This window comes from Salvelinus alpinus, chromosome 37, assembly GCF_045679555.1.
Source record: "Salvelinus alpinus chromosome 37, SLU_Salpinus.1, whole genome shotgun sequence".
Lineage (NCBI taxonomy): Eukaryota > Metazoa > Chordata > Actinopteri > Salmoniformes > Salmonidae > Salvelinus > Salvelinus alpinus.
The window spans coordinates 13,103,047-13,128,478 of NC_092122.1; the positions used below are offsets into that span (position 1 = coordinate 13,103,047).

Sequence of the window (25,432 nt, forward strand, 5' to 3'; positions counted from 1 at the left end):
GAAAGAAAACAGCTATTTTCTGTCAGCACTAAAAAAAAACGTGTTATGAAACGACCAGTTATGTAGTCGTGTCTACCCCCGAGATGACTGACCGTGCCGACGTAGGCTTCAGTAGAACATACTGTACCACCCACTTCACGCGTGGGGTATGTAGGATGAATCATGTGAAGGTGTGGATGGCTCTCCTCCACATCTCAAAGGATTCTCCACTCTGGATGAGCTAGCACATGGTTTGCCTTGATGTGAAATTCACTTTCAATTATAAGGTGTGTGTGTGTGTGTGTGTGTGTGTGCGTGCATTCGTTTTTTACAATACCTGTACCAGAAGTCCTCACAAGATTGGTAAACCAACGAACATTTTGAGAAGTGAGGGCATGCCGGTCCTCTATAAAAAGGCTGTTTTAGGCTAAGGTTTAGGGTTAGGGAAAATAGGATTTTGAATGGCAATCAATTGTTGGTCCCCCAAAAAAGTCCTCACAAGTATAGTAAGACATAGCTGTGTGTGTGATTTAAAAACGGATCCAATGATTAAACATTTGATGATTTAGTACCGTTTTTGACAATTGCATTTTTACAACTAAATATCTTTACAAATGTAAAGCTGTTGTGAATCATTAAATATTCGATGTTTAATGTGGTTATTTTGATGGTACCTTCGTGGGAGACTAAAGTGAAGTAGTAATCAATAACCTCAGATGTGTGGTTGCTACTCAGCAGTGTTTCTCTGAGTTTCAGTTCCCGGACAGTGAGTCTGACACGTGAGCATTGAACCAGTGTGGGTGCATCTCATTCTCTACAGTAGGCCTACACGATGAGATAAAATACCGCGAAGACTGAACCCAAGGATTTGGGGACTTAAGAACAAATGTTGTCATACAGGGGCTAGAGAGGGGGGATTTGTTGTTGTTTGAGCATGGTCACAAACTGTCGATGGATTTTGTTTTGCTGGAGGATTTGGCAAATACTGTACATGGTTCTATAGGCTACCAGCAGCATAACGGTTTTACGCGCAATGTTGATTCTCATGCTTGGAAAGTTATGACTGAGGAGTCTGCGGAGTTGGACAGTTGAATGAATTGACAAACAATCTATACCGGGAGTCCAAGGTGTCGCTTGTCGATGTGGAATAAGCTGTGACCGTAGAATACCCCAACAGGTGGCTCTCCGACGATATGCGCGTCAGGCTAACAACAGCGTGCACACTCTCCATAATCTTCGGCTGACAAAGCTTTTTCCAATATTACTATTCAGCAGCACTACTCTGCAGTTTCCACCGAGCCCCAACGTCGTTTTGATGCGAAGCGGAATATTGGTTTCTGCGTTTACTCGGGAATAAAATTGAGCCTGGGAATGTTTTGAAGCTGTGCGCTCACGTGGACCAACTAGGAGTGACTCTCGATGATAATTGGAATTCACCCGGGTTATAAAGCAATGTTTCCAGAAATTCATATCAAGGTGAGTTATAAAGCATGCTATTGCTTTGTTTTGTGTAGCTTATTGGATACAAATTCAACATTGGCTTTTTTGGCATTTTGTTTAATTTCACAGTACTCTATTTGGAACCTCTGCACTCTTTCATCGCTAACTTTAAGTGTACTGTACAGACTGTACTGGACAGTCAGTAATTAGGTCTGAAAACACTTTCCAGCGGATTTCAGAATCAGATGTCAATGCGTTGACATAATTACTCCCATGGTCTCATGGTTCCACTGACCTTCAGATGGACTAACCCACTTCAATCCCCATGATCTACAGCTTGGTGTGCTCAGGAATGGATCATTAGCTTCCTGGGGTCTACTGGGTTAATATGATCTGTTTGTCACGGCTGACACATAGCTGGTGTCAGCACTGGATTCACAATATATTTGGGGTACTGCACATTTTTATATTGCAGTATTCAAAAACGGGCTTAATGTGCCTACTGTAGCCATAGTGGAATACCCCCCCCCCCCCCCCCCCCCCCTATGCATTTATGCAGTATTAACTACAGCTGCATATGAACCACATGTTAGAATCATCGCTAGTTCTAAAAATACATTGTAATTTAATTAGAACGTTGGCCTTCATAGATTTTCTATATGCAGTTGGTGTGTGTGTGCATGTGCGCACGTGTGAGTGCTGGGGCCAAGCAAAATAATGTGTGCCTATGTGTAGGTGTGTGCACGAGTGTGTTCATCTTCAGCTAGCTCATATTATATGACATCCTTTTCTCGTCCAATCCCCACAGACAGGGAGGCCCGATGCCTACTCCCAGCAACACAAACTCCAGCCTGAATGCACACGCCTTGGGTCCAGCCGGGCCTACCAGCAGCAGCAGGTAAACCTACTCCCTGCTCCTCCAGTATTCTGCTCTTGTCTGTGGGTGTGCGGGGGAATACGATGACTGTGTCATGATCTGGTCGTGTGGGGGAGTACTATGACTAGTGTGAGCTGTAGGGGAATACTGTATGATGCAACTGCCCAGCCCGCACCTCTGAAAAGATGGAGCAGGGTAGTTATCAGCAGTTGTGAATTGTGGATCCTGAGTTTTAAGATTAAAAGTCATTTTCCTTATCCCAAACGATTAAATGTTCATAATAACAGAGTGTGAAAACGGGCTGGCCGGGTGCAGAGGTAACTGTCTTCGGTACCATGTTGCTATATATAGCTCTTTATGAATAATTAATCTTGCAGAGACTGCAGTAAAGCCCTGGAGATTAAACAGTGCGTTCTATTAATAGAAACTCCCCTCTCAATTTGGCAGCGCTGTTTCAGTTCAAATCAATCAGGCCACGAGAGCCATACTACTGTAACTACAGCACAGCTCTATCCTTCAGTCAGAGGTGGTGCCCTGGTATAACCTAGCCTTTTGGGCAGCTTTTGAGAGGATGTGTTACATAGAGTACTGAGAAAGACTAGCAGCCTATAAACAAGAGAGAGTGAAGGAAAAATACATGGAGAGAGAGACTCCGAGTCGGGCTGCAGTGAAAGCTTCTGTCGAAAAGCAGACCTCCAAGGCTTTAGAGCCTGCTTCACTCTCGCCCTTGCAGGTAACTCTATGCCCTTTCTGGGCACCACAGGCTACTTGCTGCCTCATTACAGAATCAGCAGGAAAACTAGAAACACCCAGTGCCTCAAACCTCGTTATGTAACAACACCTGTATTATCTCTGTAGATTTAACCTGGATGACCCTCTAAATGTGGGTCCTTCTCTCTCTGCCTCCCTCTCTCCCGCTCTCTCTTGTTCTGGCTGTAGAACTGTGGCTCGGGCAAAGGCACCCTGCCCAAGCTGGATACTAAGCCCTTGGTTGTAAACAATGCCAAGCACCATCACCAGTCCGAAAGCATCCTGCCCCACATCACCAGCAAGGGCCTGCAAAACACCTGTGATAGGCAGCTTTCAGGAACCAGGCACCAGGAAAGCTTCCAGGTGAGTCCTTGTTACAAGTAGGCTAATCTCTTGGTATTATGTACTTAGAGCCTAGTATATTGAAGCAATGAAACATTCCACTGAGAAATTCTAACAGTGTTAAATTGTTACCATGCAAAACCTCTGCAACTAGTTAATTTCCTGTATGTTTTGTAATTGACAGGATGAGAGATTACGGAGCTCCACAGTGGAGAGTCTGCCAGAGTCCATCAACAGGAAGAACAATCAGGAGCAGGAGAGGAATATTGAGGGACACAATCTGCCCATGTCTCCTGCAGGTGTGTGTGGGCTAAGGGTAGGACTAGGCCTGAGTTGGAGAGTAGGGAAGCGTTGGTGGAAGTTGCTGGTGTTGGAGATTAGTATTGGCAATTCTAAAGGAGAAAGAGTTTTCTGTCCCTTGATCTTATTAATCAGGAAGAAACAAATGCAAACTGGGATTTGCTGACAGGAATTTCCTTTCCCTCCTATACAGAGGTCCTGAAGGCGTTCAAAGTTCGTCTGACTGAGCATGAGCAGGAGGAGATCATGGACTACTCCGAGGTCTGGTACCTGGGCCTGGATGCCAAGAAGATGGAGGGTTCCCCCAGCCTGCCACACAACTCTGGCTACGACGATGAGAGCGGAGGCTATCTTAAGGTAACATAAAAATGGGCACAAAGATGGCAGTAAAGAAACTGTGAATTTCAGAACCAGTTTTAGTGCCATATAGAGTTTCAGTTTTTGCAGTATTGCTTTAAAGTAAATTATACCCTTTTCTCTGCAGGTCGCGCATGACCACATAGGCTTCCGGTTTGAGGTGCTGGAGGTGATCGGAAAAGGATCCTTCGGACAGGTCCTGAAGTGCCTGGATCACAAGACCACTGAACTTGTCGCCATCAAGGTCATTCGCAACAAGAAAAGGTGACTAATGCCACTAGCTAGCATATCGTAGCACAGCTGGGTTGTCAAATACCAACCTTTCACTAATAACATGCTATGACACATGTTATGACACTGCTTCTCTGTTATGATTGGCTGCAGGTTCCACCACCAGGCCATGGTGGAGTTGAAGATCCTGGATGCGTTGAGAAGGAAGGACAGAGACAACCAACACAACGTCATTCACATGAAGGAGCACTTCTACTTCCGGAACCATCTCTGCATCTCCTTCGAACTCCTGGGGTAGGATTGACGGACACTGACACTGTAGGGCCAAAGATAAGATCATATTCAGAAATACAATAATACCTTTTTGTTATTTGTTGATTTAGTTCAGGAGAGAATACTTCTGCTATATTTCATACACAGGAGGTAAACATGTAGTATGAAGATTATTTGGGCATTTAAATCTAAAGGATGTTTGCTTATCTTTGACCGTGTAGAGTGAACCTGTACGAACTGATCAAGAAGAACAACTTCCAGGGCTTCAGCCAGATCCTGGTGTGCCGCTTTGCCTACTCCCTCCTCAAGTGCCTGCAGATGCTGCACAAAGAGAAGATCATCCACTGTGACCTAAAACCGGTATGACCCCTAGCCATGACCTTTAACCCCTAACAACCTTAACATTACATAATGAAAAGTGAAGCATATTTGCAAACATATTCCTTGTTGGTTTAGTTTAATGGTGCCACAGGAGATGGAGAGAATGTGCTCATACTTGGGTGTTTATTTTCCAGGAAAACATTCTTCTGTCACACAAAGGCCAAGGTAACATCAAGGTCATTGACTTTGGTTCCAGCTGCTACGAGCAGCAGAGAGGTGAGTGTCTTAGTTTGTATGTTTTCTAATGTAAGGTTAGATCAAGTAGGCAAACAGGGGGCACGACCTCATTATAGCATCACATTATAGCATACCTAATTCCTGTCTCTCCTCCACAGTTTACACCTACATCCAAAGCCGCTTCTACCGTTCCCCAGAGGTGCTCCTGGGCCATTCCTACAGCATGGCCATCGACATGTGGAGCTTTGGCTGCATCCTGGCTGAGCTCTACACTGGCTTCCCCCTCTTCCCTGGGGAGAGTGAGGTGGAGCAGATTGCCTGCATCATGGAGGTACCTACCTAGTACCTACAATATCATGCTCTCTTTGTTAATGGCTCTTTCAACCTTGTGGTTTGGCGAGCAACGTAGATGTATTACTCACTGGGTGTGTTTGTCTGATTTGTTCTCAGGTGCTGGGAATGCCTCCAAATGATTTATTGTCGACAGCGACCAGGAAAAGGCAATTTTTTGGTAAGCATTTTTGATCTAGTGCAGTCACATGGTTTTCTCTTTGACTGTTCGATGGAAATTCTGTTTAACTGAGACCTTTCACTTCTACTGATGTACCAATAGGATCACTGTTAAATGTATACATTGCTGATGTAGGGATTTGCATAATTTTAGTGTCATATGGTGTTTAATTAAGCAATAAGCCTGAGGGAGTGTGGTATAATGGCCATATAACACAGCTGAGGGCTGTTCTTATGCACAACGTGAAAGGGAGTGCCTGAATACAGCTCTTAGCCGTGGTATATTGACCATATACCACAAACCCCCGAGGTGCCGTATTGCTATTGTAAACTGGTTACCAACATAAATAGAACAGTAAACAAGTATGTTTATGTCACAACCGTGGTATATTGTCTGATATACAGACGGTTGAAATGCTGTTTCAGCCAATCAGCATCCAGAACCCAAACTACCCAGTTTATAATTCTTAGTAAGAGATCCTCTCGTTGATTAATCATTGGTTGTGATTGTGCAGATTCCAAGGGCAACCCCAGGAACATCACCAACAGCAAGGGGAGAAAGAGACGGCCCAACTCCAAGGATCTGGCCAGTGTCCTGAAGACCAACGATCCTCTCTTTCTGGATTTCATCAAACGCTGTCTCACGTATGTACTGTACATACTGTACACCTGTCAATAACACAGCCATAGAATCACCCAATCTCAAATATTACTAATAGTAAGGAATCATGTTAAACTGTCAGGTGAAGTGAGCCCTCTTTCGCATTATTATTGATTTAAGATTATCTACCCTTTACTCCTCCAGGTGAGGCCCATTGAGATTTAAATCTACAAGGAAGCCCAGTGTGTGGTTTTACCTCTGGTTCTCTGGGAGAATCTCATTTGCATACTCCTCACGTCCTTTCTTCTCTCTCCTCAAGATACATCTCAAAACTCAATGCAGGAGAAGGTCAGAGGGGAGGGACCTCTGATTTTCTCCTCCGATTGGTTTTCAGAAGAAGAGAGGACGTGAGGAGTATGCAATTGGGATTTTCCCTCTGACTGACTCTCTTCTCTCTGTCAGGTGGGACCCTAAGAAGCGCATGACGCCCGACGAGGCCATGCAGCATGAGTGGATCCAGGAGGCACGCTCCAACAAGTTTCGGCCCAAGACCCGCACCGTGAGAAGGCCCAGCGAGAGCCTCAGCAACGTGGAGAACAACAACAAGATAGAGCAGCATATTTCCCACAAACCAGCCCTTATCAACAGGATAGGTAAGAGGAGCAGTCATCTACCATACTAACACCATGCCTTCTCATATGTATGTGTTTGCATGTAAAAAATAAAATCTTCATTAGGCATTTTTTACACTTTGAGAGTGGCAGATTGACACAAAGACTAAATTGACTCCACATCTCTATGATGTACATGAAGTAACAGGCATCTTACTTCCCCCTCTCTGACGCAGTTGACAAGGCATTCTCCAGCCCGTTCTCCAATGCCACAGACAGGCCCAAGAGAGAGAACTCTGTGAAGCTGGCGTCCGCCGAGCGCTTGTGTCCAATCGGGGCTTTGGCTGAGGGCCAGATGGGCGAGGGCAGGACCAAGAGCACCAGGGCTGTTAGCAGCAGCAAGCAGGAGGTACCCAGGGAGAGATCAGTCCACATCGTCATCAGGCCCCCGCTGGAGCACACTGCAGACAGTGACAGTCTGGAGCACCAGCAGGGCCTGTCCCCCATCACATAAAGGCCACAGGGACAGAGGGCTTGGGGCTGGGAGGGGGTTGAGGGGAGGGGGGATGCATAGGTCACATCGGGGTTAATATCATCGGAGGTCAAACATAAGACACATATTAATAACATTAAATGGGGGTCATGGTTGGAGTATATCCTGTTTTGTAGATGTAGTGGGTTATCAATTTGTTATATTTGTGCTGCACTATAGAATTTATTTCCTTGTCCAATCATATGTTTAGTGCTTGAACTCTGTCTAGCTGCAGGAGACGTCTTTGGAACACAGTCTTTGGTGGGTCTTTTGGTAATGAGCTGTGTATCAGCAACTGTTGGTCTTCTCTGTTATTGCAGTAGTCACAAATGGACTTACTGCATCTATGTGGCCATATTCACTTGTCATAAGCTTGGAAAGTAGCACAGGTCACTTGCATTAGTTTAAAATGGGATCCCTTAGCTTAGAACCCAGATCAATGCCCAGATTGGCCTGTTTTCCACTCTCGGTCTAGCCAGGTTAGGCCGAGCAACATTTAATGTCATTTTGCCAGAGGTTTAAAGCTCTTTGAGTAGGCTAATTCCCTGCACGTTTTCTACTGGCATTGACGTTTTGGCTTTGACAACACAGACGTCTGACCCGAAATATACACAGGTTAAGCCCTGCCACCTGTTTGCACTGAAATATGCATGGCAAGCCCAAGGAGTTGCACGTGCCATGGATGCGATGTTTAAGGCTCTTAGCAGCACAAAGCATCTCCCATGCAGAGATGATGGTGATAGTGGAAAAACGTAAAGCACTAAAGTGCACAAACTCCCCTAGAGATTACTCAGAGTTTACCATGTTTATGGAGTTTGACTTTGACTCAATAATTTGTGGTTGTTGACCATAGTATGTTTCATTACTAGTTTATTATGAAAATTAATAATTTTCCTGAATAAAATTACAATTACTTATAAGTCAGAAAAATTGCTGTCCACCTGACAACAACTTTTACCTCAACAACAGGGCCCTCAAGTGGTCAATGAAGATGAATGTTATTTTAATGACCTGAAATGCCTAGCTTGGACTGGGATTGGATGGTTTGATATTCTTCATACGTCATTGTCATATACAAAGTTTTCCAGTGTCTACAAAACAGGAATATTCTGACCAGTGATCCTCACAACTTGTTATTCAAATGTCCCTTTCAGCATCCAAAGTGACTTCCCTCTGACCCACAATGCATCATCTGTTTTTTACTCCTCCTCACACAAACTTCATTTTAAAAAGCTCTTAATTCCTCATCAAAGCAGTTCCATCTATTTTGATGAACTTCTCTTACTTTGACAAAAGGACAATTTGCTACAATGTTGAGCTTTCTTCAATAAAACTTGGGCCAAATGAAGGAGAGTAGACTTTTTTTGTTCTCTGTAAACTTCTTTAAGGCAACTTGTACTGATGCTTTTCACTTGCTCCAGTTATAGAAAGTAATTTTAAAACAGTGTTTATATTTGTAACATGATCAGAAATGGAATAGATTTCCTTTTTAACAGTACATAATTTAATGTACATTTTACACTTTTGTTATGATTAAATTATTGGTGTAAGGTGTGACCTGTATATGAAATATTTGTGGTAATATATCTCAAGCACTGTATGTGTACATAACCAGGTCACATTGGCAATGTTTCAATGAGATATATATTTTTTACCATGTTTCAATTGTAATTTTAATGGTTTTCTTGTTTATTTTTCCGTGCTCACTGAACATTGTTATTTAAGAGAGCCCCACAGACATTAGCTGGTGCCCTTAATGATGATATTGTGTGATGTACTGAATTACTGTTTTGCTTTCTCTAAGTCCGTATAATAGCATGCCAGGACATTGTTGATTTTATTGTACTGTACTAAAACAAAAAGAAAGTGTGTGCATTCATTTCAACCAAATTATTTCACAATCAACCATTAGGGTCTATTTGGAAGTAATTGAATTGAGGGCATTCCACCTGATGAACTGTACATTGATGTGAAAAAATTAATGAACATGTAATTGAAAGAACATGTAATTGAATAAATTGGTGTTTTATATTCCTTGCCTCTGCCCCTTTTGATTGGACCTTTGATAATTTTAATGCTGTGTAACTCAAACATTCAGCTTATGAGTTGATGAAACGATAGCAACATATAGCATTACCATGTAGGTAGAGTGAGGGGTGAACATACAGGCCAGAGGAAGCAGAGAAGGTATGGTGATCACAGAGTTAACAAAGTATCATTGTTCCCTGCCTCTATTGATCATACATTCTATGCTCAATCCTCATTTACCAGACAGGGTCAGTGGTTAACCTTGTGCATCCAGACCCTCATGCTGCTTGGTTTGAGCTCTGCGAGCAAGTTAGACACAGGGGAAATTGAGATATACTTCAATGCTCCATTCAGCCTGGTCTCATAGACTAGACGTAGCATACTAAAAGTAAATCCGGGATGCTAAAACTTGTATGAGATGTTACGTTTGGTATGGTTACATAAGACAGAAGGTCTCTTAAGGCAAGAACAAAAGGAGGGTGGTTGGTTGAGTGTATAACGTGAATGTCTAGCAACCCAAAGGTTGTATGTTTGAATCTCATCTCATGGACAACTTTAGCTTTTTAGCAACTTTCGAACTACCTACAGTACTACTTTTTTAGCTACTTTGCAACTACTTAGCATGTTAGATAACTCTTCCCCTAACCTTAACCCTTTAACCTAACCTTAAATCCCAACCTAGCTAACGCTAGCCACCCCCTAACATTAGCGTTATCCACCTAGCTAATTGGAATTCGTACATACAGTATCATACGTCTTGCAAATTCATAACATATTGTAAGAATTGCAATTTGCGACATATCATACGAATTGTAATTCGTAACATACTGTATCATATAAAATGGATGATGGACAACTACAAATGAATACATACCTTACGAAACAACATATCATACTAAGCGGAGTGTCGTGGATTTACATACGGAATAATACGAAATGCTCTGAGACCAGGTTGCTCCGTTACCTCTTAAAGCAGGTGGTCAACCAGATTTTCGGTTACTCTAGAATGGAAAGAGCTACAGATACTCTTCATTGTGGGCTTGAGTTTGAATTACAAGACAGAGTGCTAGTGACAGCCAAGACCATCACTTTCAGAGAGCCCCACCTTTGCAGCCTGTAGTATTGTGGATTTTGGCATTTATTCCCTGGCCTCAACAATGACTTGAATGCCAAATGAACGGTTGGATCCATTAGGTGCATGTTTTTGACCTGTTCAGTTGTGCAAATATTTAAAAAAGGTGTTGGTGAGTGGCAGCCAGGTATGGGGCACCTCACACTCCCCCCTTTCAGGGGAGCCTGGATCTTAGTCGGAGAGTGAGAGAGGAAGGCCGTCCTGTCTGTATCCCCAGGCTGAGCGCTCACACGCAGAGGGATGATGAGGCTGGGTCCGAGGGCTGGCCCCTTTGCTGGCCATGGCTTCTGGAATCCTCTACATCACATCCATAAAGAGGGAGGTTCATTCTCATGGGGAGAGACTGCAGAGGGCCCGTCAGAATGACTCGATCAGGGGCCAGGACATGTTCAAGAGGCTGGAAAAGATCGAGAAGCTAGGTAAGTCTCAATATCCTTCATTTAACTGTGACTTACCTAGAAGGGAAATGCCAGTAGCTCTGTCCACATACTCAGCGGTGTAAAGTACTGAAGTAAAAATACTTTAAAGTACTACTGAAGCCATTTTCGGGGGTATCTGTGCTTTACTATTGTCACGCCCTGACCTTAGAGATCCTTTTTATGTCTCTATTTTGGTTGGTCAGGGCGTGAGTTGGGGTGGGCATTCTATGTTTTTGTTCTATGTTTTCTATTTCTATGTGTTTTTGGCCGGGTGTGGTTCTCAATCAGAGGCAGCTGTCAATCGTTGTCTCTGATTGAGAACCATACTTAGGTAGCCTTTTCCCACCTGTGTTTTGTGGGTAGTTATTTTCTGTTTAGCTGTTTTGTTTGCCTGACAGAACTGTTCGCTTTCGTGCTCCTGTTTTTGTTTGTTTGATTGTTTTTTTGGATTAAATCATGAACACTTTAAACGCTGCACCTTGTTCTTCACTACATTCCTAAAGAATTTCTTTTTCTTTTTACTCCATACATTTTCCATGACACCCAAAAGTACTAGTTACATTTTGAATGCTTAGCAGGACAGGAAAATGCTCCAATTCATTAACTTATCAAGAGAACATCCCTGGTCATCCCTACTGCCTCTGATCTGACGGATTCACTAAACACAAATTGCTTAGTTTGCAGATTATGTCTGGGTGTTGGAGTGTGCCCCTGGCTATCCGTAAACAATTTACAACAAGAAAATTGTGTCGTCTGGTTTGCGTATATAAGCAATTTGAAGTTATTTATACTTTTGATACTTAAGTATATTTAAAACCAAACACTTTTAGACTTTTACTCAACTAGTATTTTACTGTGTGACTTTCACTTTAACTTGAGTAATTTTCTATTAAGGTATCTTTACTTTTACTCAAGTATGAAAATTGGGTACTTTTCCACCACTGCACATACTGCACTTGGACTGCAGTCTGCCACTGTTGTAGCTGGTAGGGCAGATTTAGAGGGAGGGTTTGGGAACACATTAGAATCTAGCCTGAGCCTACATTTAGAGTTGATCCCAGTAAGTTATTTCACACTTCACAGTGATGATTGTAAAAGGGAATTTGTTCTCAGTTAAATAAAGGGTTTAAATGAACTAACAAAGAATCTAATAAAATAATCATTTCAGATTGTTCTTTAATCCTGTATGCTGTTGCTTGTTGAACAACATTTGTTACATTTTGATCTACCAACGTCTGTGTGCCACATGTATAATAGTTTGATGAGCAGCTGTCATGTGTCCACAGTGAAATGTCAATAACGGGATCAGTCTGAAAGAGGGGCAGGCTGTGAAGGCTACCGAGGTCAAGAAGGAGAGGAAGGTGGTGAAGAAGTTGTACCCCAACTCAGCTCTGTTTACAAGCTGGGGTGATGAGCTCTCAGAGGAGGAGCAGAAAGAGGGCAGAGGGGCTGTGTCAGATGTATGTATACAATGCCTTCCTGAGTGACAGACTACCCCTGAACAGGGAAATCCCTGATACTCGCGATCCTAAGTAAATCCTTTTCCTCATCTCTCTGCCACCTCTACACAAAAAATGATGGATAACTCAAGACTTTTTAATTGTAACCACAGTCTGTTGCATTGTGGCCATCCGAGGTTAAATCTATCTCCAGCACTGTGAATGCAGTTTGAGCAATCGTGACCATAGGATTAGAAGGTTTTATCTAACTAACAAGGTTCTACCCCTCATTAGTTTGAATGGTGTGAGCAATTTATATATTGCATTCTTTTAAACTCAACAACATGGATTGGGGTGTTTAGAGTACTATATAGGTAGAGATCATTGAACAGAACAAGGCTTTGTCTATAAATCAATTGTGACAATAATGTAGATAGAACCGTATCATTCCAAGCTCTCGCAACGACATTGAAATTGACTAAATTTAAGAGTGAAACAGCAGCTTTGGTGAAGTGACTGAATGATATGAGGTAGACCAAATGTTTTTGTTGTGCCTGTCAGGTGTGCTAATCACCAGTACCCCCATGACCTGCCCACTATCAGCGTGGTGTTGATCTACTTGGACGAGGCCCTGTCAATCATCAAGAGAGCTGTCCGCAGCATCATAGACAAGACCCCCCAACGCCTGCTCAAAGACATCATACTGGTGGATGACCACAGCTCCAATGGTTCTGTCACGATCGTTTTTAGGTGAAAGAGAGGACCAAGGCGCAGCGTGATATAGATACATCTTCTTTTATTTGAGAAGATGAAACGAACACGAACACCAACACAAACTAGACAAAACAACGTGAAGCTACAAAACGAAAGTGCAGACACAAGCTACTAATGTCAAACATAGACAATTACCCACAACCTACCTAATGCCTATGGCTGCCTTAAATATGGCTCCCAATCAGAGACAACGATAGACAGCTGTCTCTGATTGAGAACCAATCCAGGCAACCATAGACTTACATAAACACCAACACTGAACACAACCCCATGAACTCTACAAAACCCCCTATACAATACAAACACCCTAGACTAGACAAAAACACACAAACTTCCCCCATGTCACACCCTGACCTAACTAAAATAATAAAGAAAACAAAGATAACTAAGGCCAGGGCGTGACAGGTTCGCTTAATTTGTCTATGCTCTCTACTTAGAAACATTTGCAATTATATTTGTTAACATTTCGATTGAACTTAGGTGTGGCTTTCAACTGATATGCAAGTGTCTGCTCTGCTTTCACAGAGGATCTAAAGGCGAAATGGAATACCTACATCTTTTTCATCCATGAAGAGCGTCCGGGCCTGGTGAAGAGAGTGAGACACTCAGAGCAGCTCGCATGTTGTTGTTGACACTGGTGTTTGACAGAGTGTGTTTCGATGACTTGACAATCACACATTATCGGCCATATGCAGATGCATTTGATTGGGCCCTGTGGTGTATGTTTGAGTCCTTCACACCTGAGTGGTATGCCTAAAAAGACGAGTCTGTCACACCCTGACCTTAGTTCCTTTTTTATGTCTCTATTTTGGTTTGGTCAGGGCGTGAGTTGGGGTGGGCATCCTATGTCTGGTGTTCTATGTTGTCTATTTCTTTTTGTTTGGCCGTGTGTGGTTCTCAATCAGAGGCAGCTGTCTATCATTGTCTCTGATTGAGAACCATACTTAGGTAGCCTTTTTCCACCTGTTTGTTGTGGGTAGTTGTTTTGTGTGTATTACCTGACAGACCTGTTTCGTTTTTGTTCTTCCTCGTTGTTATTTTGTTTAGTGTTCAGTTTTGATTACATTTATAACATGAACACCTACCACGCTGCATTTTGGTCACCTTCTTCCCAGGACGATCGTTACAGAGTCACAGCCAGGAAAGTGAGTTGTTCATGATTCCTGTTTGAATAGGTGATAAGGAAAGCACAGCTTCGGGAGGAAAATCTTACCTAATATTTACGCGTTTTCTGTTCTTTAAAAAGAATGTCAATTCTCCCCGTGTAGAATTGACCATGATACTTTCAATTCTTGATTAAGTCTGAACAAACCAATCTACGTCCAACATCCAGACATCCAGTCCATATCTATAAACTCGTACTTGTCTCTTGGTGTTTGGTGTGTCTAGGTGTGGCTGTGTGGTGGAAGTGTCGAGGTCATACCTTGTTCTAAAATAGCCCACATCGAGAGGGCCCATAAACCCTATCTCCCAGATCTGAGCATTACAATGAAGAGGAATGCTCTGAGAGTGGCTGAGGTCTGGATGGATGAATACAAACATAATGTCAACATCGCCTGGAACCTCCCACTGAAGGTACTGTACACAACAAACCATTCTAAAAATTAGGTTTTGTTCAGCTGCTCCTATGGAATAACAATCATCGCTGTTATGCATGCTTTGTGAATGAAAATAAGTAGACTAGACAGTCAATATTATAAAATGGTCTATTACTCAATGCCATAATAAAGATCATAGGATCTATGTAAAATGATGATCTCTAACCTCCGGCGCCGACCGAGATGGCCGCCTCGCTTCGCGTTCCTAGGAAACTATGCAGTATTTTGTTGTTTTATGTGTTATTCCTTACATTGGTACCCCAGGTAATCTTAGGTTTCATTACATACAGTCGGGAGGAACTACTGAATATAAGAGCAACGTCAACTCACCATCGTTACAACCAGGAATATGACTCTCCCAAAGAAGATCCTGTGTTTTGCCTTCCACCCAATACAATGGATCTGATCCCAGCCGGTGACCCTAAACAACGTCGCCGTAAAAGGGGCAAACGAGACGGTCTCCTGGTCAGGCTTCGGAGACGGGCACATCGCGCTCCACTCCCTAGCATACTACTCGCCAATGTCCAGTCTCTTGACAATAAGGTTGATGAAATCCGAGCACGGGTAACATTCCAGAGAGACATCAGGGATTGTAACGTTCTTTGCTTCACGGAAACATGGCTCACTCGAGAGACAGCTGGTTTCTTCACGCATCGCGCTGACAGAAACAAACATCTTTCTGGTAAGAAGAGGGGCGGGGGTGTATGCCTTATGATCAACGAGACGTGGTGTGATCATAACAACATACAGGAACTCAAGTCATTCTGTTCACCTGACTTAGAATTCCTCACAATCAAATGTCGACCGCATTATCTACCAAGGGAATTCTCTTCGATTATAATCACAGCCGTATATATTCCCCCCCAAGCAGACACATCGATGGCCCTGAACGAACTTTATCTGACTCTTTGTAAACTGGAAACCACACACCCTGAGGCTGCATTCATCGTAGCTGGGGATTTTAACAAGGCTAATCTGAAAACAAAACTCCCTAAATTCTATCAGCATATCGATTGTGGATCTTTTACCAGGGCTGGTAAAACCTTGGATCATTGTTATACTAACTTCCGCGACGCATATAAGGCCCTCCCCCGCCCTCCTTTCGGAAAAGCTGACCACGACTCCATTTTGTTGCTTCCAGCCTACAAACAGAAACTAAAACAGCAAGCTCCCGTGCTCAGGTCTGTTCAACGCTGGTCCGACCAATCTGATTCCACGCTTCAAGACTGCTTCGATCACGTGGATTGGGATATGTTCCGCATTGCGTCCAACAACAACATTGACGAATATGCTGATTCGGTGAGCGAGTTCATTAGAAAGTGCATTGACGATGTCGTACCCACAGCAACGATTAAAACATTCCCAAACCAGAAACCGTGGATTGATGGCAGCATTCGCGTGAAACAAAGCGCGAACCACTGCTTAACCAGGGCAAGGTGACCGGAAACATGACCGAATACAAACAGTGTAGCTATTCCCTCCGCAAGGCAATCAAACAAGCTAAGTCCCAGTATAGAGACAAAGTAGAGTCGCAATTCAACAGCTCAGACACAAGAGGTATGTGGCAGGGTCTACAGTCAATCACGGATTACAAAAAGAAAACCAGCCCCGTCGCGGACCAGGATGTCTTGCTCCCAGACAGACTAAATAACTTTTTTGCTCGCTTTGAGGACAATACAGTGCCACTGACACGGCCCGCTACCAAAACCTGCGGCCTCTCCTTCACTGCAGCCGAGGTGAGAAAAACATTTAAACGTATTAACCCTCGCAAGGCTGCAGGCCCAGACGGCATTCCCAGCCGCGTCCTCAGAGCATGCGCAGACCAGCTGGCTGGTGTGTTTAAGGACATATTCAATAAATCCTTATCCCAGTCTGCTGTTCCCACATGCTTCAAGAGGGCCACCATTATTCCTGTTCCCAAGAAAGCTAAGGTAACTGAGCTAAACGACTACCGCCCCGTAGCACTCACTTCCGTCATCATGAAGTGCTTTGAGAGACTAGTCAAGGACCATATCACCTCCACCCTACCTGACACCCTAAGCCCACTCCAATTTGCTTACCGACCCAATAGGTCCACAGACGACGCAATCGCAACCACACTGCACACTGCCCTAACCCATCTGGACAAGAGGAATACCTATGTGAGAATGCTGTTCATCGACTACAGCTCAGCATTTAACACCATAGTACCCTCCAAACTCGTCATCAAGCTCGAGACCCTGGGTCTCGACCCCGCACTGTGCAACTGGGTCCTGGACTTCCTGACGGGCCGCCCCCAGGTGGTGAGGGTAGGTAACAACATCTCCACCCCGCTGATCCTCAACACTGGGGCCCCACAAGGGTGCGTTCTGAGCCCTCTCCTGTACTCCCTGTTCACCCACGACTGCGTGGCCATGCACGCCTACAACTCAATCATCAAGTTTGCGGACGACACTACAGTGGTAGGCTTGATTACCAACAACGACGAGACGGCCTACAGGGAGGAGGTGAGGGCCCTCGGAGTGTGGTGTCAGGAAAATAACCTCACACTCAACGTCAACAAAACAAAGGAGATGATTGTGGACTTCAGGAAACAGCAGAGGGAGCACCCCCCTATCCACATCGACGGGACAGTAGTGGAGAAGGTGGAAAGTTTTAAGTTCCTCGGTGTACACATCACGGACAAACTGAGTTGGTCCACCCACACAGACAGCGTTGTGAAGAAGGCGCAGCAGCGCCTCTTCAACCTCAGGAGGCTGAAGAAATTCGGCTTGTCACCAAAAGCACTCACAAACTTCTACAGATGCACAATCGAGAGCATCCTGTCGGGCTGTATCACCGCCTGGTACGGCAACTGCTCCGCCCACAACCGTAAGGCTCTCCAGAGGGTAGTGAGGTCTGCACAACGCATCACTGGGGGCACTACCTGCCCTCCAGGACACCTACACCACCCGATGTCACAGGAAGGCCATAAAGATCATCAAGGACAACAACCACCCGAGCCACTGCCTGTTCACCCCGCTATCATCCAGAAGGCGAGGTCAGTACAGGTGCATCAAAGCAGGGACCGAGAGACTGAAAAACAGCTTCTATCTCAAGGCCATCAGACTGTTAAACAGCCATTACTAACGTTTAGTGGCTGCTGCCAACATACTGACTCAACTCCAGCCACTTTAATAATGGGAATTGATGGAAATTATGTAAAAATGTATCACTAGCCACTTTAAACAATGCCACTTAATATAATGTTTACATACCCTACATTACTCATCTCATATGTATATGTATATACTGTACTCTATATCATCTACTGCATCTTGCCATCTTTATGTAATACATGTATCACTAGCCACTTTAAAGTATGCCATTTATGTTTACATACCCTACATTACTCATCTCATATGTATAGACTGTACACTATACCATCTACTGCATCTTGCCTATGCCGTTCTGTACCATCACTCATTCATATATCTTTATGTACATATTCTTTATCCCTTTACACTTGTGTGTGTATAAGGTAGTAGTTGTGGAATTGTTAGGTTAGATTACTTGTTGGTTATTACTGCATTGTCGGAACTAGAAGCACAAGCATTTCGCTACACTCGCATTAACATCTGCTAACCATGTGTATGTGACAAATAAAATTTGATTTGATTTGGTAAGCCATCATCAAGTGGATAATAGGTGGATTGCTCACATAGCCTGTGTTTCTGATTTAGAAATCTTCCTCTTTCTCACCACAGGATCATGGCATAGACATTGGGGATGTTTCAGAGAGGAAGAAGTTGAGAAAGAGTCTGAACTGCAAACCCTTCCAGTGGTATCTGGACAATGTGTATCCAATGTTAGACCCCCTGGGTGACTTGCTTGGTTATGGAGCTGTGAGTGATGCTATAATGTTACTGTTTTGGAATGATTTCCTCACCAACTGTGATTGGTGCATAGAATTATTTCTTCAATAGGATGCAGGGTCATACATCCAACTCATTATCATGATAGGAATTTGCACTTTTATAACTGTTTAATCTTGGTCCATAAAATCAACAGCTGGTCAATGACCTGAAGACGGATCTCTGTATAGATCAAGGCCCAGTTCCGGGGAACACACCTATTTTATATGAATGCCATTATTTTGGTCCACAGGTTTGTAGAATTATTGCTTAGTATTTTAGAATGTAGCCAATTGTATAATATGGTCCATCCCATAGCAGAGCCGGGATTCAACCCATACCACAATGCAAAGTACTGTCAATACCACAGATACAGAAAAGTCAAAATATCTATCCTCTCTGTCCAGAACTGTTATTATCGAGCCAGCGGGGAGATCTTCATTGGAGGCATCAAGTCTCACAAGTACAACAGTAATCGCTGTCTGATGGACATTGGCACTCGAACCCCAGGACTGTATGAATGCAAGGAGGCCAAGCAGAAAGGATTCCACATGCTCTGGGAATTTCAACAGGCAAGCACTCCAACATGAAATAGGGAAATTGATGCTTATAAACTGTTGGAAACATGGGAGATGTCTTTGACTTTAGTGTGATGTTGTACAGTGGAATGTTTGCTGTGTTTTACAGGGAAAAGCCATCCAGAACAGACAGACAAAGAGATGTCTGGAGATTGCCCCAGGGGAGGACACTTACTACCAGCTCATCATTCAGGAGTGCAGTGGGCAGCACTGTTAAAATACGGAACGTGATAAAAGACTTCTGATACACTGAGATAGTTAGGCCTACTGTACCAGAGGCAATACAGCAGGACTATAGGAGTTATGCTGCGACCATAAGCACGTGGGAAGGTGGTATTTACCACATACGATTCGTAAAATCCACTTGAACACCCCTCCAACTGGTAATTACCAGTGGGAAACTCGTCTATCATCCCTGAGCTCCGACATCTACTAAGGAAATGACCTCTTTAACGGCATTATCAACAGTTAAATGCAACAACAAAACATTATTTACAAAGTTTTTGAACACTATCATTTTTGTACAAACATGATAGCTGTACTTACAGTTTATGGTTGACGCAGCTTGTTGGCCATTAGCCAATCTGAGTTTATCAACGAGTTGAAAGCACGTGAATGCATTCAACTGATATTTACGACTTCACAACTGGTAATTACCACCTTCCCACTTCTTTATGAACACAGCATTGTCATTACGCTTTGAAAAGCCCATCAGTGGTCAGCAGTGAGATGACTGTGTGATCTTAGTGAGCTGTTGGTTGGACATAGCTTCATGGGGACAGATGTACAGTTTCTTCACAGAATGTGGAATGCTATTGAGCTGTGTTGTCCTTGGTCATGAATGTAATTGCAAAGAAATAATAAATATGATTCCTGTATTTACGCTCATTTGTGGTTTGTTATTGATTCACTGTAGATTTTCACCATAGAGGGTCATAGAATATTTTTCTGCATTGACATCATATAGAGCTGAGTTGACATCAGTGTAGTTTTGAAGAAGACCCGTCCTCGACTGCTCAGGGATTTCTCTATGAGTTCTCTCTCTCTTACAGCTTCGGTGGCAGGGAGGGAGTTATACAGCGCATTCGGAAAATATTCAGACCGCTTTACTTTTCCCACATTTAAGTTACAGCCTTATTCTAAAAAGTCCTGGCTCTGGCTGGGCCACTCAGACATTCAGAGACTTGTCCTGGAGGGGAAGCCTTGCTGCCAGAGTTGTTATACCAGAGTGCGGAAAAAAAGAGGTCAGGGGATGGTGTTCTGTCAGCAAGGTGAACCTCCACCCGAACAGGAAGGTGTGGAACTTTTTGATCCTGAAGATAATACCCAATGCTTCTTTCTCAATCTGCAGGTATTTCTGGGCTTATCTTCTCCTGCAGGTGTGGAGTGACACGACGGCCCCAACTTCATATGGGGAATTGTCACAGGCCAGTTGAATTGGCAAGGATGGGTTGAAGTGAATCAACACCTTATCAATCAACACTGCCTTTGCTTTCTTGAAAGTAGTGTCACACTCCTTTGTCCACGACCAGGGTTTGTTCTCTCTCATTAACTCGTGCAAAGGCTTCAGCTGCTTCACCAGCTTTTCGATGTACTTCCGTAGTAGTTCAGGAGGCCCAGGAAAGACCGCAGCTGGCTTACATTCTCAGGAGCAGGTCCCTCTGCAATGACTGTCACTTTCGATGGAGCTGTGTGGAGAACGTCAGCATCAATCACATGGCCTAAGGACTCCACTGCATGCTTGCAAAAGTTGCACTTCTATTTTGCGAACACGTAAGCCTTGCTCTTCGAGTCGATTAACACAGGACAGAAACAAACAAAAGAGCTAGGCTTTACTTTATTGGGAGCTCCCTTTACGGCCAGATCTGCCTACCTTTATAATTATTAATAGAACAGCAGAATTTCACTAACTGCTCTCCCAAGGCAACAGCCTCTGGAAACGTGCCAAGGGGAGAGATATAATGACACCCCATCGTCTCCTAAAAGAGAACATAAACACTTAGTTAACTTCTTATGGGCAGGTGGGACGGTAGCAGCCAACATCCGGTGAAATTGCAGAGCGCGAAATTCAAAAATACCAAATTCAAATATTTAACATTCTTGAAAATATATGTGTTATACATCGAAATAAAGCTTAACTTCTTAATCCAGCCGCTGTGTCAGATTTCAAAAAGGCTTTACGGCGAAAGCAAACGATGCGATTATCTGAGGACAGCGCCCCACATACAAACACATGAAAATCATATTTCAACCAGGCAGGTGAGCCACAAAAGTCAGAAATAGCGATATAATTAATGCCTTACCTTTGAAGATCTTCTTCTGTTGGCACTCCAAAATGTCCCAGAAACATCACAAATGGTCCTTTTGTTCGATAATGTCCTTCTTTATTTCCCAAAAATGTCAATTTATTTGGCGCTTTTGATTCAGAAATACACCGGTTTATACTCACCCAACATGGCTACAAAGTATCTAATAAGTTACCTGCAAACTTGGTCCAAACATTTCAAACAACGTTCCTAATCCAACCTCAGGTACCCTAAAACGTAAATAATCGATCAAATTTAAGACAGAATAAATTGTTTCTAATACCAGATAAAAACCATGTGAAGTGCGCTCCAGTTCACGCACACCAAAACAGAAGAGTCCACCTGGAGTGACACTTACAATGAATAGGACTACTTCTTCATTTCTCAAATAAAAACATTGAACACTTTCTAAAGAATAGTAGAAAGAGGAGGAAGGGAAGCGCTACTAAGGAACACAATAATAAATTTGGTAGACAGAAGGTGCTCTTCGGTAAATTGGTCATCAAAAAGAAAGGAGGACCAAGGCACTCTTAATATAAGGCACTCTTAATATAATTAATTAAAATGCCTTTATTAGTATGGCATGTTCAATAGAAACAACGTTTTTTTTTTTTTTTTAAATCAGACACGTTTCGGCTGCATGGCTTTCGTCAGGGAGGCTGTTAAAGACTGTTGATATCTAGTGGAAGCCATAGGAACTGCAACCAGGTTCCTAATAATAAGGGTATCCCATAGAAATCTATTGGAAAATCCTATGACCTCAATTTCTTTTTTCCCTGGATGGTTTGTCCTCGTGGGGTTTCGCCTGCCATATCAGTTCTGTTATACTCACATACATTATTTTAATAGTTATAGAAACTTTGGAGTGTTTTCTATCCAAATCTACCAATTATATGCATATCCTAGCTTCTGGACTAGAGTAACAGGCAGTTTACTTTGGGCACACTTTTCATCCGGAGGTGAAAATACTGCCCCCTACCCAAGAGAGGTTAATCAGTCCAAACAATAAAACATTTGAATTCCTACTTTCAATTTATTTTCCAATTAACTTCCCATTTCCTTTGTTACTTTCACTAGTCTACATATCTGTTTCCTTCAACTCAGAAAGCCCTCTCAATCACCGTAACCCAGTACATTTCTCTTCCACTCTAACACTTGTTTCCCTCTACAACCTCTATTATACTTCAACCCTGTCTTTCCGTCTAACATAAATTTACCAGGTGAACAAAAAGTTTTCAGTTACAGACAAAACACTGTCCTCCCTCCACTAGTTAATAGTTTGTGTTTTAATCCACCCCATAATTTACTCTATATACTATAACCAATATCTGTTGTGTACTCACTATTTGCTTCACGCTCATTTAATTGGTTAATAATCTTATCCTTTACAGTCTAAGAATTAACAATGCACACTCCTCATTCACAGAGAAGGCTATTCCTCCAGTCAAAAAGGTTAGTCATTCACATTTATTCTCTCATACATGCATGTTCAACACCCCACTACACAGTATTCAACTCCTAATTCTCTATCTTCACTACTCGTAGCTCTCAGGTTACAAAAACTCAGCAATAAAAGAAACGTCCTCTCACTGTCAACTGAGTTTATTTTCAGCAAACTTAACATGTGTAAATATTTGTATGAACATAACAAGATTCAACAACTGAGACATAAACGGAACAAGTTCCACAGACATGTGACTAACAGAAATTGAATAATGTTTCCCTGAACAAAGGGGGGTTCAAAATCACAATTAACAGTCAGTATCTGGTGTGGCCACCAGCTGCATTAAGTACTGCAGTGCATCTCCTCCTCATGGACTGCACCAGATTTGCCACCTCACAGTAGAAGCATCAAACAACTTTTTAAAGACTGTTGACATCTAGTGGAAGCCTTAGGAAGTGCAAAATTACCCCATAGACACTGTGTATTCAATAGGCAAAGAGTTGAAAACCTACAAACCTCAGATTTTCCACTTCCTGGTTGGATTTTTCTCAGGTTTTTGCATGCCATATGAGTTTTGTTATACTCACAGACATCATTCAAACAGTTTTAGAAACTTCATTTTTTCCACTGTTTCCTCAAAATGACCAAGTGCTCCAGTTAGTATTGGAGTCAGGTGAGTTAGCTGGGGCTGGGGCAAAACTGTGACACCAATCAGGCCCTCAAGGAACTGCCCACCCCTGAGTTAGAGGCATTTTAGTACCCTTCCATCTTGGTTTTCACGTTCGCTAGTAAAATCCTTTTACTAGTTTACTTTCTCCTCCCGTTTTCACTCTTTATTTACAGTTTTGTCCTTTAGGTTCTTCTACTTGACAGAGTTTGATTAAGCTGCCTCATGTTGAACCAAGAGTTAGAACTAAAGGCAAAGTTGGAGCAACAGAAATTAGAGTTGGAGAACAGGGAAAGACAAGATGAACATGCTGCCAAAGAACGAGAATATGCAGCCAGACTACAACAAGAAGAACGTACGCATGCCATTCAGTTAAAAAAGATGGAGCTGGGAGTGCGACAAAGAGCGATAGATCTGGAAGCACTCCGAATCCAGTCAGGCCAACAGAGTTTGATCTTGGTCAGAACAGCCAGCTTGTACCGCATTTCAATGAAAACGTCAATTAATATTTTATTCTGTTTTGAGCGGATTGCCACATCCCTAAAATGGCCGCAAGATTTTTGGTCACTGCTTCTCCAAGGATTTAAAGACTCTCATACTTCTCGAGAGGAATTGCCTCCACTTCAGTGCCCACCTGGTCTGCACAAGTATGCATGTTTGATTATCTCATTATAGCCTAGTTTTTCATTGTTGATATATTTTTCAAGACAAAAGACTATGAACATTCATGGGCCAGAGGCAAATATATGTGACTGTGCTCACCTTTAATGGGAATATTTAAGATGACTAAAGTTCATATGTGACTTGTTTCAGGAAACTAGGCGTATGTCACAGGTCACAACTTCACAGGAGAGGCATTTGAATGTAAAATAAATGTAAAATAATGTTTTTTTTATCAAAATGCATTTCTTGGCAGTAATGCCTTCTGGAACATGTGAACTTTTATGTGCCTTAATAACAAACGTGTATTACATCTGTAAATACGAATACAATTATTAAATAACGAGCCTAGTTGGTTCAGCTACGGGAAAAAAGTAGGAACCTTCTCGCTGGCCATGATTGGCTGAGATAATGGTTATGTCAAGAGATGAGTTCGGATTGTAGCACGCTCCTTCTGTCTATAATGAGCTGCTCAGTATTTGTAGGTATTCCTTTCTAACGTGCGTTTTTTTTAAAGATAGCTCTCCACTTTCTGGAGGACCGGGTTTTGAAATCAGTGGAATGCCCGGTGGAAGCAGAGTATGATAGCTAAGGAGATGGAGAAACCTCAGGCATTTGATTGCAAATGCAGGGGGAGTCGAAAAGAGAACACAGAAGGCTGTTGTATAAATCACCTGTCAACAGCTGTCTCCGGATTACATCTTAAAACTAAGGGTGGACATGGCATCCGTGACAGAAAGGGAGAAGTGTTCTATGTAAGAGAGTCTAGCTAACTACATTTTCAGATATTATACGTTTCAAATTTTGCCATGAAGTCATTTTCATTGCAAATTAAAGCGTACTGTGAACTAGCTAGCTAATGTTAGCTGGTTGGCTCGCTAGCTAACATTACTTGTATGATTAGTGTAGTAATATTATTCGTATCTCCTAGCCATTTGCATTGCTAGTTATAGCCTAATGTTAGCTAGCGAGCTAACATTGAACCTAGTTGGTTAACATTTAAATACCTGTAGATTCATGCAGGGTAGTAACATGAGTTGGGATCATCGTTCATTGCTTAGCTAGCTAGCTAGCTACATGTCTAAACAAAATAATCCACTATGCAAGTAACCATTTCACTGTACCGTTTACACCTTCTGTATCCTGTGCATGTG

The 25,432-nt window shown here is 42.8% G+C and overlaps 1 protein-coding gene and 1 pseudogene across 1 annotated transcript; both read left to right on the forward strand.

The window, feature by feature from the left end:
• Positions 1-673: 673 nt before the first annotated feature.
• LOC139565835 (dual specificity tyrosine-phosphorylation-regulated kinase 4-like) lies at positions 674-9,392 on the forward strand. The gene is made up of 14 exons (XM_071386440.1): positions 674-1,455; positions 2,228-2,317; positions 3,236-3,409; positions 3,573-3,687; positions 3,882-4,045; positions 4,173-4,309; positions 4,430-4,570; positions 4,771-4,909; positions 5,065-5,146; positions 5,266-5,438; positions 5,558-5,618; positions 6,133-6,262; positions 6,681-6,871; positions 7,066-9,392. Exons 1-14 carry the CDS (start codon positions 1,399-1,401, stop codon positions 7,341-7,343), a joined length of 1,932 nt encoding a protein of 643 aa, XP_071242541.1. The 5' UTR covers positions 674-1,398; the 3' UTR covers positions 7,344-9,392.
• On the forward strand, positions 8,008-20,089 carry LOC139565713 (probable polypeptide N-acetylgalactosaminyltransferase 8; annotated as a pseudogene).
• The last annotated feature ends 5,343 nt before the right edge of the window (positions 20,090-25,432 follow it).

Coding starts and splice junctions, on each gene's coding strand:
- LOC139565835 (XM_071386440.1), top strand. CDS start 1,399: ATGATAATTGGAATTCACCCGGGTTATAAAGCAATGTTTCCAGAAATT. Junction 5,147..5,265: donor CTGCTACGAGCAGCAGAGAG/GTGAGTGTCTTA, acceptor TCTCCTCCACAG/TTTACACCTACATCCAAAGC. Junction 5,439..5,557: donor AGATTGCCTGCATCATGGAG/GTACCTACCTAG, acceptor ATTTGTTCTCAG/GTGCTGGGAATGCCTCCAAA.